Source organism: Myxocyprinus asiaticus, chromosome 18, assembly GCF_019703515.2.
Source record: "Myxocyprinus asiaticus isolate MX2 ecotype Aquarium Trade chromosome 18, UBuf_Myxa_2, whole genome shotgun sequence".
Classification (NCBI taxonomy): Eukaryota; Metazoa; Chordata; class Actinopteri; order Cypriniformes; family Catostomidae; genus Myxocyprinus; species Myxocyprinus asiaticus.
This window is the reverse complement of record NC_059361.1, coordinates 42,523,549-42,540,962: the sequence shown is the minus strand read 5'-3', so window position 1 is coordinate 42,540,962 and position 17,414 is coordinate 42,523,549. Positions and strand designations below refer to the sequence as shown.

General features: G+C 43.5%; 1 protein-coding gene across 2 annotated transcripts in view; it reads left to right on the top strand.

The window, feature by feature from the left end:
- LOC127456309 (spondin-1-like) overlaps positions 1-17,414 on the top strand; it is a 286,387-nt gene that overhangs the window by 222,891 nt on the left and 46,082 nt on the right. For both annotated transcript variants that reach the window (XR_007899817.1, XM_051724739.1), the window contains exon 7: positions 298-362. Coding sequence is in view for 1 of the 2 variants with exons in the window: in XM_051724739.1 (XP_051580699.1) it covers positions 298-362 (65 nt within the window). In the remaining variant the exon portion in view is untranslated. The remainder of the gene's footprint in view (positions 1-297; positions 363-17,414) is intronic.

Genomic DNA, 17,414 nt, shown 5'->3' with positions numbered 1-17,414 from the left:
CGCTTCACACTGTGCCAAAGAACAACCCTTACCCATGGTAAAATCACTGTTGTGCATAGCTTCTTGAGGCTTAGTGCTGTTGCCTCCGTTTCATAAAAACATTATGACAAAAAACAATAAAGTTATTGTTTTAATAATCAGAATAAACAATTCTTCCAACAAAGTTATACATTTTAGGCTGGATGCTGTTTCTGATATAAATCCATGTTACAACTTGGTGCATTAAATAAGCAAAATCACATATCGCAGTATCACATGATGATTCATTTAATCTCTGTTCTGTGTTTTATCACACAGGGTGACGATGTCTTGACTGTCATCAAGATGAAGGCACAGTGGCCTGCCTGGCAGCCTCTCAGTGTGTAAGTAACTGTTGTTGCATTAGCGTGTATCTTTGTGTGTCCTTCCCTCTCCGCAATGCTCCAATAAATATGACAAAGTTATTTTTACTTTTTTCTCATTTTAAAATACTTCTATTCCAGTTTAATATGAAGAAAATAGTGGATAATAATAATAGTGGCTATATTACACTTTCAAAACAGTGCTTTGTTTATTTTTATACAACAGTTAGTTCCAGTCCTTGAATCTGATTGGACAAAAGGCGTTCCAAGACTGCTTATAGCTTACACCATCAGCACTGGGATGCTTTACTGTTTGTACTACTCCGCTTGTGTTTGTGGCGTTCCAAACGTGTAAGAGCAGCTAGAACTGTGAATTTTCATTCATCCTTGTAACATTAAACATTTGAGAGAGCAAGTGGTGACAAAAGACCGACTTGTGTGTGCTGAGCGAGTTGAGCTGACATTGACAAACTGTGTGTTGTTAGGTAGTGGGGGAACTCAAGATGGCGCCGAGTATGGCTGCTGCGTTGCGAGCTCCGACACAACATAGTAGTGTTTTGTTTGTTTTGTTCACAATTCTTATGTTATTTGTCTTGGATGTTGTCTGCCTTATTGTCTTCGACAGACAAACACTTTTGGACATTGGTTCAGCAATTTCACACCGTAAACCGGACTTCAAATTTCTCAATGCCGACCCGCTGTTTACAAACACGCAAGCGGAGCCCTTTGTCTGGGCAGCATGGCCGCGGAAACGCAAAAGGAAAAGGGGAAACAGAGCCAGCGTTCTCATCAGAGTAAGATGCCGCACAAATCGACCCCCGCTACCCACTATTCTACTGGCAAATGTTCAGTCTCTGGATAACAAGCTCTGCGAGCTGAAAGCGCGGATCTCTTTCCAATGAGATACAAGGGACTGCTGCATTATCTGCCTTACGGAAACTTGGATGTCTGCGGAGATTCCAGACTCAGCCATTGAACCCGCGGGGTTCTCCGTGCACCGAGCGGACAGAGCAAAAGCCCTCTCAGGTAAAAGCAGAGGAGGTGGTGTATGTTTTATGATCAACAAATCCTGGTGTGATCAGAGGAACGTACATTCTATCAAGTCTTTCTGCTCTCCTGATCTGGAATTTCTTATGCTTCTGTGTCGACCATTCTGGCTACTGAGGGAATTCACAGCGGTCATTATCATTTGATAATCACACGCGTTCATTGTGACCGGGGACTTTAATAAAGCTAGTTTAAAATCAGTCGCACCAAAATACCAGCAGCACATTAGTTTCAACACACAAGGGGACCGGGTTTTGGACCATTGCTACTCTCCCTTCCGGGATGGCTACAAATCCCTCCCCCGCCCACCATTTCGCAAATTGGACCACTCTTCAATTCTGCTTCTGCCCGCTTACAGGCAGAAACTGAAACAGGAAGCACCCACCCTCAGAACGATCCAGTGCTGGTCGGACCAGTCAGACTCTACGCTACAAGAATGTTTTGATCACACGGACTGGGAGATGTTCCGGTCTGCCTCTGATGACGACATCGAGCTTTACGCTGATAGCGTAATGTGTTTCATCAGAACGTGCGTAGAGGACGTGGTTCCGACCAGAACAATACGGATCTATCCGAATCAGAAACCATGGATAAATAACGATGTTCGGGTGGCACTTAATGTGCAGACCTCCGCTTTTAATTCCAGGAATGCGGAGGAGCATAAACAAGCCAGTTATGCCCTCCGAAAAACTATCAGAACCGCAAAACGCCAGTACAGGAGCAAGATTGAAGGACAGTTTAACACCACCAACTCTAGAAGCATGTGGCAGGGAATTAACATCATCACGGACTTTAAAGGGAATAAAAACTCCGCCATGAACACCGCAGCCTCTCTCCCGGATGAGCTAAATACCTTTTATGCTCATTTCGAGGGAAATTTCGGCTGAAGCTACAGAGGTTAGTTCACTCTCCGTCTCTGTAGCGGATGTAACCCGATCCTTCCGACGGTTGAATATCCGCAAAGCCGCGGGCCCAGACGGCATTCTGGGCCGCGTCATCAGAGCGTGCGCGAACCAGCTGGCTGGTGTTTTTACGGACATTTTCAACCTTTCCCTCTCTTTGTCTGTAGTCCCCACATGCTTTAAAACATCCACCATTGTGCCTGTTCCAAAACAATCAAAAATAACTTGCTTAAATGACTGGCGTCCTGTTGCTCTGACCCCCATCATCAGCAAATGCTTTGAGAGACTAATCAGAGATTACATCTTCTCTGTGCTGCCTCTCTCTCTTGACCTGCTGCAGTTTGCTTACCGCAACAACACACTGCTCTCTCCCACCTGGAAAAAAAGAACACTTATGTGAGAATGCTGTTTGTAGACTACAGCTCAGCATTCAACACCATAGTGCCCTCCAAGCTAGATGAGAAACTCCGGGCTCTGGGCTCAAACAGCTCGCTGTGCAGCTGGATCCTGGACTTCCTGTCAAGCAGATGCCAGGTGGTTAGAATAGGCAGCAACATCTCCTCATCACTGACCCTCAACACTGGAGCCCCACATGGCTGTGTTCTCAGCCCACTACTGTATTCCTTGTACACACATGACTGTGTGGCAACACATAGCTCCAATGCCATCCTTAAGTTTGCTGATGACATGACAGTGGTAGGTCTGATCACTGACAATGATGAAACAGCCTACAGAGAGGAGGTGCACACCCTGACACACTGGTGTCAGGAGCACAACCTCTCCCTCAACGTCAGTAAGACAAAGGAGCTTGTGGTGGACTTCAGAAGAAAAGACAAAGAACACAGTCCCATCACCATCAATGGAGCACCGGTAGAGAGAGTCAGCAACTTCAAGTTCCTGGGTGTCCACATCACTGAGGAACTCACATGGTCCATCCACACTGAAGTCGTTGTGAAGAAGGCTCATCAGTGCCTCTTCTTCCTGAGATGGCTGAAGAAGTTTGGAATGAACCGCCACATCCTCACACGGTTCTACACCTGCACTGTAGAGAGCATCCTGACTGGCTGCATCTCCGCCTGGTACGGCAATAGCACCGCCCACAACCGCAAAGCACTGCAAAGGGTGGTGCGAACTGCGAGACACATCATCGGAGGTGAGCTTCCCTCCCTCCAGGAATATATACAAGGCGGTGTGTGAAAAAAGCTCAGAGGATCATCAGAGACTCCAGCCACCCGAGCCATGGGCTGTTCTCACTGCTACCATCAGGTAGGTGGTATCGCAGCATCAGGACCCGCACCAGCCGACTCCATGATAGCTTCTTCCCCCAAGCAATCAGACTTCTGAACTCTTGATCTCCCACGATCAAAATACATCAGCACTGCACTTTATTACCCTTACTCTTATATCTCACACCAGACTGTCATAAATTATATTATTATTATATATAATCTCTCTTAACAACTGACTATCAACCGACAGCCTGAATGTCAATACAGTACAATACTGTACATTCTATATATACAATATATACATTTTTATATATTTTTATTTTTTATTTTTATTGAAGAATGTGTATCTATATAGTGCGTATTGTATACTGTACAGTGTATGTTATTATTTGTATATTGTTGAGTGTAATTGTGTATATCAGATGTTTAAATTGTGCTGTGTTAATTTGATGTCATTGTAAATTGGTACTGTCTCATCACTGTCACGACTGCTATGTTGATCGGATCTGCACCCAAGAATTTCACACACCATTGCACTTGTGTATATGGCTGTGTGACAATAAAGTGATTTGATTTGATTTGATTTAGTGCTTGAATTTCTTTGAAGTAATCAGGAATTGTCTCTCACTGCATGATCACTCGGATTACTAATCAAACACCCTTAAGGCGCCTACCTGATACAAGTTTTTTGAGTTGGGAAAAGATGTAAACTTTCAACATGATGGAGGAGAGGACTTTCTGTTTCAGTTTTAAAATACAAGTTCCTCAAGAAATATACAATAATAAAACTAGGGTCCTGCATGTTTTCTCTCCAATGACAAAACACTTGAACATGAGTGAAATACTTGTAGGATAAGTTTGAAAGCACATATTAGCAGCATCACTCCACGATCGGAGCAGATTACTATCACACTACAGCTGAGGAATAGAGTTAAACTAACAACTGCAGCATAACTGTTCATCACTGCAACAGATGCAGGTAATCTACAGATTACCTATTGCGTGTGGGCTAATGTGTGTGTATCTCTCTTATACACACACATTAGTCCTTGTTTCTCCAATAATTATTAGAAACAGCCCAAGCTGTCATTACTATTTCTAAAGTGCTGCTTTCAAAATCATAGCACAGGCTTGGGCATATCTTTCAAAGTAGCAGATCCTGAATCCATGGCATAAGAAAGTTTTTTTTTTTTTTAGTTTTGACCTTCTTCTCCCTACTTACTCCTTTACTTGTAAAGTAAATATATTTTACTTTTTTATATGCTCCATTCACTCGCTGTAATGAACTCAGACTGGAGGTCTGTATATACTGACGTGGTCAGTATAACAGGCAGTGGTAGATAACAGGCAAACAATCCAATCAGGCAAACAAGACAGAAAGGGTAATCCAGGAACATAAATCCAATAAACAGGCAGAAGATCATAACATGAGGGAAAATGAGAATACACTGGATAAACGCTCAGTAAGGCAGGTGAACTGGCAATACTTCGCAATGTGCATCTGGAAGCACATGGCTTTTAAACCTACAAACAGGAAGTAACAGTAGAAGGAGCAGAGTAGAGTCAATATTCGGGAGAGGGCTCCCTCTGGTGGTGGGATGAGTGAGTCTCTGATTGTGGCCTTACAGAATCCCCCCCTCTATGAACACATCCCGGTGTTCTTCTCCTAGGGCGTCCCTTTGGTCTAGGTGCTGGGTGATTGGGGTGCATTAGATGGAACTCATGGGTCAATGAGGGGTCTAAGATGTCGGTGGCAGCTACCCACGATCTCTCCACTGGTCCGTATCCCTCCCAGTCCACCAAATATTGCATCTGGCCCCCTCTCCTTCTTGAGTCTAGGATATCTCTGACCAGGTATGCTGGAGCTCCATCAATCTCCAAAGGTGGTGGAGGTTCCATTTCTGTGGTTTCAGGGCCAGATGCAGGGTGGACTGGTTTTAACAATGACACATGAAAGGAAGGAGAGATGCGGTAGTTGGCAGGAAGCTCCAGCTTGTAAGTCACAGGATTAATTTGTCCCAGGATACGAAATGGACCTATGTACCTGGGGCTGAGCTTCCTGCAGGGTAGCCGCAGTCGAAGATCCCTTGAAGACAACCAGACCATCTGGCCTGGTTGGTAGTTGAGGTGGGGACATCTCCTATGGTTGGCTTGAATTCGTTGAGCCCAGATGGCAAGTTGGAGCCTGACATGAGCGCTGTCCCACACCCTCTCACTTCTCCTGACCCAATCGTCCACTGCTGGTACCGTTGAGGGTTCACCTGACCAAGGGAACATGGGTGGTTGGTAGCCCAAGACACATTGGAAGGGAGTGAGTCCTGTGGAGGAATGAGATTCTGGGCATAGTCGGCCCATGGAAGAAAATCGCTCCATGTTTCCTGTTCACGGCTGCAGTACGATCTGAGATAGCGACCGATCTCCTGATTGAGTCTCTCCACCTGTCCATTAGCCTGTGGGTGGTAGCCTGAGGTGAGACTGATGTTAATGTCTAGCTGTTTGCAGAATGCCTGCCATATTCGTGAAGTAAACTGGGGACCCCGGTCCGACACAATGTCTTCTGTAATACAGCTGGTGAGTTGGCAAGACCATATGGCATGACCTGATATTCATAGTGCCCCCTTGAGGTGAGAAGCCATTTTCCACTCATCTCCTTCTCTGATTCGGATGAGGTTGTATGCGCTTCGGGGGTCTAATTTGGTGAAACTTCGAGCCTCGCGCAGTTGTTCCAGGGCAGAAGGAACTAATGGCAGTGGATATCTATACTTGACCATCACTGAATTGAGGCCATGGTGGTCAATGCAGGGTCTGTGGCTGCCATCCTCTTTCTCCACAAAGAAGAATCCTGCTGCAGCAGGGGACATGGAAGGGCATATGAAGCCTGAAGTTAATGCTTCCTCGACATAATTTTAGCCTGAGTCTCAGGAAGTGATAGTGGGTAGGAAGGGTTCTTTTAGGAAGAGCTGCATTGGGCAGGAGTTCGATGGTGCAATCCCATGGACGGTGAGGGAGAAATTGGGTTGCTTTGGTTTTGTTAAAAACCTCAGCAAACTCAGCATATTCCTCTGGAATCTTGGTTTGAACTTGAACATCGGGGATTTTTATGCTGGTGGAGAGACATGGCAGAGTGATTTCAGATTAAAAGCAGTTTTGCTGACAATAACTTGACCACTTGATGAGTTCACCTTGTGCCCAGGATATGTTGGGATTATGTACAGTTAACCATGGGTGGCCCAGGTTTATTTGGTTCTTTGGTGAGGATATTACATATAATTAAATCTTTTCAGCGTGGAATAGACCAATTCGTATAGTCAGAGGTATGGTTTGTTGGGTGATGCCTGTTCCTATGGGTTCATTGTCGACGGCTGTTATGTTGATGGATGGTGTGCATGGTAAGGTAGGTATATTAAGTTCAGTGATGAGTTCATATTGGATCAGATTAACAGCTGCCCCCGAATCCACTAATGCTGAAACATAGTTAGGACTTCCGTTAAAATCAATTGTTAGTGGTAGTTTGAAGCTTTGCCTAAATGGTAATGGAGAAATCCCCTTACTCACTTCTTTGCTGGAGGTCTTGGTTTTATTGGGGCATGCAGCACATTGGTGACCTGATTGTCCGCAGTAGAAACACAGCCTTTCGCACTGATGTCTGTGCGTTCTTCTGATGACATCCTGGTATATCCTATTTGCATGGATTCTGGTAGTTCTGGAGTTGAATGACTGACTGATGTGATCAGTGGTGAACAGGCTTGAGACATTTTCGATCAGGGATTATTTAGAATTAAATTATCCATCTTGACAGCCATTTTGATATATTGAGATAGGGTAGTAGTTTCATCTCTGCATGCAAGTTCCGCTTGTAAATTGTGATTAAGCCCCTCACGGAAGACTGATTTCAAAGCAATATCATTCCATCTGCTTTGAGCAGCTAGTGTACAGAATTAAACAGCTTATTCGGCAGCTGATTGTTTTCCCTGGCGTAAGTGTAACAGTTGTAAAGAAACATCCTGTCCCCCCGCTGGATATTCAAACACTCCTTTAATCTGTTTCGAGAAATAATCGTTATGAGGCCTGTACCTGATTGTCCGTGTCCCAGACAGCCGATGCCCAATCCAATGCTTTTCCAGTGAGTAGAGTCATAATAAACGAACACTTAGTCTTTTCCAGATGAAAAACATCAGGCTAATTGGAGAAATATATCTGACATTGGTGCAAAAACCCCATTTATCCGCTGAACCATCAAACTTATCTGGTAGGGCAAATTTTACCGGTTCAGTTCTGGTAGGTGGAAGAGATGAATGTAATGAGTCAGAGGTTCATTAGCGGCATGCAGACTGGTGAGTTGAGTTTGGAATCCTTGTAAGACTTCGCTCTGGTAGTTAAAGGCTGCTTGAATCTGTGACACTTATGCTGGATTCAGATCAGGTGAAGTATTCGGGTTAGAATTCATTATGCAGAAGAGTTTAATAAACAAATCCAAATCAGAAGGCTCAAATATGTTCAGTATAACAAGCAGTGGTAGATAACAGGCAATCAATCCAATCAGGCAAACAAGACAGAAAGGGTAATCCAGGAATGTAAATCCAATAAACAGGCAGAAGATCATAACATGAGGCAAAACGAGAATACACTGGATAAACACTCAGTAAGGCAGGTGAACTGGCAATACTTCGCGATGTGCATATGGAAGCACATGGCTTTTAAACCTACAAACAGGAAGTAACTGTAGAAGGAGCGGAGTAGAGTCAATATTCGGGAGAGGGCTCCCTCTGGTGGTGGGATGAATGAGTCTCTGGTTGTGGCCTTACACCCGCATTCAAATGTATCTGAAGAAATTTCAGACAACACTGCATATTGAGGACACATTGCCAATAGAAGATCGAAATGTCACACGATGACCTCTTATCTCAATTTAAAGAATTCATATTTCAAAGTTGTGTTTTATTGTTGCAGGAAAGTGAGTAGTAGACAATACACTGATGAGCCCAAACATTATGACCATTCACAGGTGAAGCAAATAACGTTGATCATCTCTTAACAAGGCCACATGTCAAGGTCTGAGTAGATTAGATGGTAAGCGAACAGTCAGTTCTCGTAGTCAATGTGTTGAATGCAGGAGAAATGGGCAGGAATAAAGACCTGAGTGACTTTGACTAGGGTCAAATTGTTATGGCCAGATGACTGGGTCAGGGCATCTCTAAAACGGCAAGGCTTGTGGGGTGCTCCCAGTCAGCAGTAGTGAGTACCTACCGACAATGGTCCGAGGAGGGACAAACCACAAACCAGTGACAGGGTGTTGGGCACCCAAGACACATCGATGTGCGAGGGCAACGAAGACTATCCCATCCAGTCCGAATTAACTGAAGGTCTACTGTGGCACAAGTCACAGACAATTTCAATGATGGTTATGGGAGGAATGTGTCACAATACACAGTGCATCGCACCCTGCTGCGTATGGGGCTGTGTAGCCGCAGACCGGTCAGAGTGCCCATGATGAACCCTGTCCACCATCTAAAGTGCCTACAATGGCCACGTGAGTGTTGGAACTGGACCTTGCCACAGTGGAAGAAGGTTGCATTGTCCGATGAGTCCCGTTTACTTTTACATCAAGTGGACGGCCATGTACATGTGTGCCATTTACTTGGGGAAGTGGTGGCACCAGGATGCACTGTGGGAAGACGACACGCTGGTGGAGGGAGTGTGATGCTCTGGGCAATGTTCTGCTGGGAAACCCTGGGTCTGGTCATTCATGTGGACATCAATTTGACACATGCCACCTACCTAAAAATTGTTGCAGATCAGGTACACCCCTTCATGGCAATGGTATTTCCTGATGGCAGTGGCCTCTTTCAGCAGGATAATGCACCCTGCCACACTTCACACATTGTTCAGGAATGGTTTGAGGAACATGATAAAGAGTTCAAGGTGTTGCCCTCACCTCCAAATTCCCCAGATCTCAATCTGATTGAGCATCTGTGGGATGTGCTGGATCAACAAGTATGATCCACGTAAATTATTATTAACTTACACCAGAAGCCCTCCAATATGACATCATATCCTGGTCCGTTGCGTTGACCAAAATATGTGCATGCTTAAAGCTTAGTGTGACCACCCCTTGAGTCTTTATCCCTATATGGAGAGCAGTGTCTCCAGATTGTAGAATATTTTTTCATATATCCCCTCTCTTAATCATCTGAAAACTGATTGGGAACAAGGAATAAGGATGGCATTCTCTGATGAAACCTATCAATCTGCAATCGAGAAAATACATCTCCATCTGTGTGAGACATGGACTACTTCAAATTACAATATTCTGCCGCTTACATCTCAGCAGAAATAAAATTGCCAGATTATACCCTGACAAAGATCCTACCTGCCAAAGATGTCATTGTGCCCCTGCTACCCTTTACACCTTTTTCCTGACTAACCACTTGGCGGCACCATGATCATTCCAATATGAGTGTTTCAGACGGATAACAACCATTTTAAGTGATAAGTGGATTAAGGAGTTCAGGCTCAACTTGTGGAGTTGTTGGCTGTCATAACAATTCAAAGTAGTTAATGATATCAATGTAACCAACAGGATCTCATGAGAAGTCGTATGAGTTGGCTAAATCGTATGAAATCGTATGAGATGGTTCATATGAATTTGTATGAATTCTTGACATGCGGATGTGTAATGCGGAAGTAAGCATACATGTACATGCTTATTAATTATATGCCCTAACCCAAACCCCATATCTAAACCTAACTATAGAGTAGAGTGTGTAAGGATGATTTGAAGTGTAAAGAGTATGCTTTGTATGATGGAAGAAAGTCATTGTCGCATTTTAGAAGGAGACAAGGGAGAGTCACCTGATTGGCTGTTGCAAAAGTCGTATGAATTCATACGACCCAACTCATATGATTTAGCCAACTCTAGCCAACTTGTATGAATCTGTACAATTTCTCTGTGAGAGCATACTGATGTAACTAACCTCAGCTCATGGAAAACTAAAACAGGCATCCGTTATGAATTGTGGAACAGTTTTCATAAGGTGGATATCGTATGTTTTTTCATGTCAGTCTATAATTCCTTCTTGGCTATTGACTTTTGAAACTTTTTCACAGATATATGATGAAAAATACTAGCCAAAGCCTCATTTCTGCTATTTTTGGAGTTGCTCCGGAGTAGATGTCCTTGTAAAAAAAAAAAAAAAAAAAAAAAAAAATTTGATTCTCTAGCATTTTTGTCACTCCTGCATGGCCCACCATTTAATTCTACTTAAAGGTGCTCTAAGTGATTTTAGCCATTCTAGAATTTCCACAAGCTGAGCCTCCCTCTTTTCAAAACCCCACACTCCAAAGATACCAAAGCTTTATTAAGACCGATACAAGCAGACACTATTGTCAAAAACAAGGTTATTATAGTTTTGCATTTTCAAATCACTTTTAATTTTTTATCGTTTTCAAATTTGCTATAAATTTCAGTTTAGTTTTAGATAGTTTCATTGATTTCATTAGTTTTAGTTTAGTTTTTATTTTGTAAACACATTTCTATTTCGTTTTTATATATTTTAGTTTCAGTTTTAGTTTTAGTAATTATAGTTTTGAGAGTTAACAGGACACTTCTAGAGTGTGGACCAAAGCATAACATTTGAATTTAAGCTTGGCAAACTTACACAATACACTTAAAGCAAAATGAAACAGTTGAATATTTACACAGTTTACTTAGACTCAGCATACTTGTGCATAATAACAATAGCATAATGGTTTGAGATTAAACAAAGTCTCAAAGAACCAAACAAAAGCAAATCAAAAGTATAAAAGTTAAACATATGAAAAGTTCAAATGAACTCAAATTCATGTTAAACATGAAATCTTGTTAAACTGTTGAGGCTCACTGTACCGACGGGGGTCGTATCATATGCAGTCTCGTATAATCTTGAAATCCATGGTCGTCTGTTAAATATAGTATGTTATCCATTCAACCACGAAGCCAGAAGCCGCTGCAGCACAGAAATGATCCAAATATGGACATGAAGAAAAAGTGTATCACATCAGAGACCACATGAACAGACTTTCTCATTCGGATCTATACGTATAAACTCTGTGAAAAGCGAAAAAAATAATGTTTAGTCTGATGAAAGATGTCTTGAATATATAGAAGATTATGAAAATGTATGGTTTGTCAATATTTTCCAAGTGATCGCTGGTATTTCTATAGGTTTATTGTTTTGGATCTGGCACTGGACACTGGTTGCATATTCTAGAAATATTATGCTTTCTGCTTCCTTCTATGAATGGAATCCACATGAAATCAGTAAAAGAAGCTGTTATAACAACTCGATGATGACTGACAGTAAGATATTTGCATAAGATTATGTGTACTTTGTAATGTTTACATGCACTAACGCTACACGCTAGCGCCTTTGCCATAGTATTGCAGCTGTTACCCCAGTATGCCAGCATTCGCCAAAGTAGGACCTGAAAATATTTATAAAAGATCATGAAAAATGTTTTATACTTGTTTTTAAATAAAGACTTCCTACCAGCCATAATTCATGTCCGAGTCGTCTTCATATATCAGTCTTTCAGTATCAGCTAACCTCATGTGCATTACATGCCACAACGCCACCTGCAGGTATTCATCTAAACAGCCCAATAGTGTATGGCTCTGCGGCTCTGAAGACTTATCTCAAACACACACACAGGTCAGAATTCTGCCATGGGATGAGAGCTCATTGAGTACTAAAACGATAATTTATTTTTGATTATTTTTATTTCAGTTTGTTTTTTTAATAACTGCTGTTAGTTTCGTTTTAGTTTTTCATTTATTTTGAAATATTTATTTTATTTCAGTTTACGAAAATATTTTGTAATCAATTATTTTCGTTTAGGAAAATAACCTTGGTCAAAAACAACAGCAGCAAAATAGCACCCTCAACTGACAGCTGTTGAGCAGCATGGCATAAAAATAGCATTAAGCCTAAATAATTAGCTGAAACTAAAATACTATAAGTGTCATGCAAAGTAATACACAAGTAGTTGGACTTGAACCCAAATGCTGGGACCTTTATTTATGGAAGCATTGGCAGATAGTGGGCACAGCAGTGAATAGCAGCATCAAATGTCATACAGCTGACAAACAGTAGATGAAAATTCCACAGAACAAACAAAGATGACAAATGGGCACTTAGCTGAGAATTTAAATATAATCCACAATGGATTAAACGAGAGAAACACAATACTCAAAGGAAGATGAGGAATATACACTATGTGGAAGCAGTGCGGTCTAATAGGTCTGATTCAAGACTAGACAACGTTTTACTGACAGAAGTGAGTATATATTGTGATCTTGATTACATGGAGATGAGCCGCAGGTGCGTTTGATTAATAGTCTGGAGAGAGGGAGTGGAGAGTAGAATGAGCTTGTGAGTCTGATGAATGCGTGACAGTAATCAGGATGCTCACGGTGAAACATGGTAAGCAGTAAAGGGTCCAGTATGACTACTCTAGGCACCCAGGATCGTTCTTCGGGACCGTAACCCTCCCATTCCACCAGGTACTCCAGACGACCCCTCTGGCGTCGGGAGTCCAAGATGGTTCAAACTGCATACACAGAACCGTCCTCCAGGAGCAGCAGCGGAGGGGGAATCACAACCCTCATCAGCCTCTATGGGGGAATGAGTGAGGTTTAAGGAAAGAGACATGGAATGTTGTGGTAATGCGAAATTGAGCAGGAAGCTGGAGTCGATATGTGACAGGATTAATCTGCTGTATAATGGTGAATGGGCCAATGTATCAGGGACTTCTGAGGGCTCACCGGACTATGGGAACAATGGAGGCTGAAATCCCAACACGCACTGGAATGGAGTGAGCCCTGTAGCTGGTTGTCGAAGTGAGTTCTGGGCGTATTCAGCCCATGGCAGGTAGTGGCTCCAGTTGTTCTGATGGTCATGGTAGTAGGTCCTGAGAAAACGCCCGATCTCCTAGATCTTACGTTCAGTTTGCCCATTGGACTGAGGATGGTAGCCAGAAGATAAGCTGATGGTGACACCCAAAATTTGGAAAAAGGCCTTCCATAGCCTCGAAATGAACTGGGGCCCGTGGTCTGGCACAATATCTTCTGGGAGGCCGAAGTTTCTAAAGACATGATGGAACAGGGTCTCAGCAGTTTCGAGGGCAGTAGATAACCCACTCATTGAGACTAGATGACAGGCCTTTGAGAAATGGTCTACGGCTTCCAGTATTGTGGTGTAGTTGCTGGAGGAAGGTCTGTAATGAAATCTACTCCTACTATATGGGACCAAGGACAGTGGGGTATGGGGAATGGTAGGAGCTTGCCTGCAGGAAGATGACGAGGGACCTTGGCCATGGCGCAGTCTCGACATGCACGTACAAAGTTCTTAACATCCGTAGTAAGCTGTGGTCACCAGTATTTATTGTGGAACAACGAAAGGGTTTGGGATTATCCCGGATGGCCAGATCCAGGGGACAAATGAAGCTCCTCCAGTAGCTGGTGGCATAGGGACGCTGGTACGAACGTGGATTCAGTCTTTCGGCCTCACGGAGGTATTCTAGGTTGCAGTGGTCTGTTATCACTTGAAATGGATGACGAGCCCCCTCAAGCCAATGATGCCACTCCTCCAGTGCTAGTTTGATGGCAAGTAACTCCCGGTTTCTGATGTCATAGTTTAGTTCTGTCATCATAAGCTTCTTGGAAAGAAATGCACAGGGGTGTAATGTGGAGGAAATGCTTTGCCGCTGGGACAATATGGCCCCGACGCCAGTGGTTCAGGCATCAGCATCAACAATGAAGTGAAGTTCGGGGTTTGGCTGCTGGAGTATAGGTGCCGAAGTAAAGGCCTTCTTCAATTGTTGAAATGCGTGAGTGGCTTCTTGAGACCAATGGAGAGACTTGGGCTTCGCTTTAAGGAGGCTGGTTAAGGGAGCAGCGATGGTACAGTCGTGTAAAAAACGACAATAAAAATGGGTAAATCCTAGGAATCTCTGTAATTCTTTGATAATAGTGGGCTGAGGCCAGGACAACACCACCTTGATCTTCTCCAAATCCATCTGTACCCCCTCTGGACCAATGATATAACCCAGTAACTGCACAGGTGACTGGTGAAAAGCACACTTCTCCGCTTTAAGGTATACCTGGTGTGCATGGAGACCCTGTGCAAGGTCAGGGAGGCAGACCCAGCCCTGACACATCTATTTGGATCGCACAAGCGCTGTCTCCAAGCAGAGGATCGCCCACTGGCTCATTGACGCCATAACAGTGGCATATCACGCCCAGGACGTGCCGCCCCCGGTAGGGCTATGAGCCCATTCTACCAGGGGTGTAGTGGCCTCATGGGCCTTGACCAGTGGCGCCTCTCTAACAGACATTTGCAGAGCAGTGGACTGGGCAACACCCAACACCTTTGCGAGGTTCTACAATCTCCAGGTGGAACCAGTTCCGTCCTGTGTAATGGCACGCACAAGCAGGTAAGTCCGGGACAGCTGGCCGGGTGTATTGCTTGCGCATAGCACCTTTCGTCTCCCCTGAGCTGAAGACGTGCGCTGTTTACTCCCAGTAGCGTTCACAAACTGTGTTCCCTGGATGATTTCCTCCGAGCCCTGTGGCAGACGAGTTTGTGGAGAAACTCGCTGCCGGCTCAGTACACATGCCCTGTACTGGGGTAGGTGCTCTGCATGTGGTGGTTCCCCGTAGGTAACTCCATGCGATGTATATCTTCCGCTAATTCGTTTCCCTGTTGGTAAACTGCATCTTCCTTGCTTGTAGAAACTCCTCCCCTGCAGGGTAGGACCTACCATGGGACTTCTCCACATGACATACTTCCGACAAAGTTCAGCAAGACCATGTGACATATTTCCACTCAAAATACCCCGCCCCCCCCCTCTTTGGGCGGGGTGTGGTCTCTGCGGTGACACCCCCCCCCCCCCGACTAGACCTGGTGGCCCCAGTCGGTTAATTCCTTTTTTTGGGGGAGAGGAAAAAAAGAGGATAAGAGGCCACGACTGGGTTAGCCTGTCTCTATCTTTTGGGCAGTCGACTTGACCCCAAAGGGCCGTCCGACACTCATAACAGTGTTGGGGGAGGTTACATGTCGGCCTGGTGCGTTGGCTACGAGGCACACAGTGGTCTGCCCTTCACACACCGCCAGTTCACGTAACACAGTTCAGCCAGTTGCGCCATTTCGTATAGGGACCGCTAGTGTCACTACATCGACACAACATCGAGTGAGTGACCGATAGGGAACGTCCTGGTTACTTGTGTAACCTCCATTCCCTGATGGAGGGAATGAGACGTTGTGTCCCTCCAGCCACAACACTGAACTACCCGCTGAAATGGCCAGGACCTTGTCTCGGCTCCTCAGCACAAAACCTGAATGAGTGGTTGCATACCAGCTCCTTTTATACCCATATGTCCGGGGGAGTGGTATGCAAATACCACTCGCCAATTTTCATTGGCCTTTTATCAAAGACCAGAGGTGTCTCGGGCTCCCTAGAGTGACCCCTAGTGTCACTACATCGACACAACATCTTGTTCCCTCCATCAGGGAATGGAAGTTACGCAAGTAACCAGGACGTTTCTTCATATTTAACATTAAACTGATCTAAATTGATCAATGTGTCCAGACACCCTCAACCACAGATGTTTTCACATTTATTATATTGTGTTCACCTCATCAGGTATATTTGGGTGCATTAAGACTTGAGAGCAGAGAGGAAATTGCTTCTGAAATGCTGAAATGAGGTGAGACGTGCTCCAGAGCAGAGCTATAAATGTCTTCCCTCACACTGCAGAATAAAACTGATGGTATCATTTTACTCTATAACAGCAGGTCATGTCTAAACACCCTAAACAGGTCTTCACTCATCTACTCTGCAGATCTGCTCATCAACAGCTGTATGTTTTCAATAGCAGCTAATGTATACTCTGCTGTTGGAACCTTCCAGAACCCTTGAAAGGCTCAAGTTGAAGTGATTAAAATGTGCTTACAGGCAGAGAAATAATTATTTGTCAATGCAACCAAAGTCTCTAAATAGATTTATGATTTGTTTTTAAGTTTGTGTGTGTGTGTGTGCGCGCGTGCGCGTGTGTGCGTGAAAAAGACTTTGCTTTCTTGTTAAGTAATAATGACACAAAATGTTTCACTAATGCAAAGCTGACATAAAATATGTGTATGGGTAGTAAACACATAATGTGTCAATTGACATTTCTATCAACATCAAGATTTAAGGTTAATATTTATACAAATAGTTAGCTTCATTTTAAATGGTCCTGTGGTGTGACAAGTTCATTTTTAAACACAAATGTTCCCTGTAGTCCCAATTAATGAATTCATAAAGCTGTTTGCATAATATATTATGTAATATTGAGCAAAAATGCTGTTTAGATGCAGCTTAGCATCACACCACAGGACATGTCAACTTCCATAACGTGTTTCATGCCAACCACCTTTCTATGTGTGTTTGTCATCTAAAGTCATGTGTCAAGCAGGCAGTGATATTTTAAGATCAAGATTTGTTTTTTCAAAGAAATAATGCTGTGCATATCATAAATTGATCTCATTAGTTATGGTGCATTTTAATGTGTGTGTATGTATGTTAAATATATAAATGTATGTACATGTTTTACATACATTGAAACATTGATTATCTATGAGTCTGTTGAACAGGTGCTGGTGATTAGTTCATTCGTAGTTAATTTTTCTGGAATACATTTCATAAACCCACTCTGAGAGTGTACAAATGTTTGACACTGCCAACGGTGAACGCCTTCCCGGTGGTCTACCCCACTGCGCATCTTCTCTTTTAATGGAAAATCTCAGAGGGGTTAACTTTATCTCTGACAACCATATTGGACAAATACTAAGGCATATATACAGTGAATGTCAGAAAAT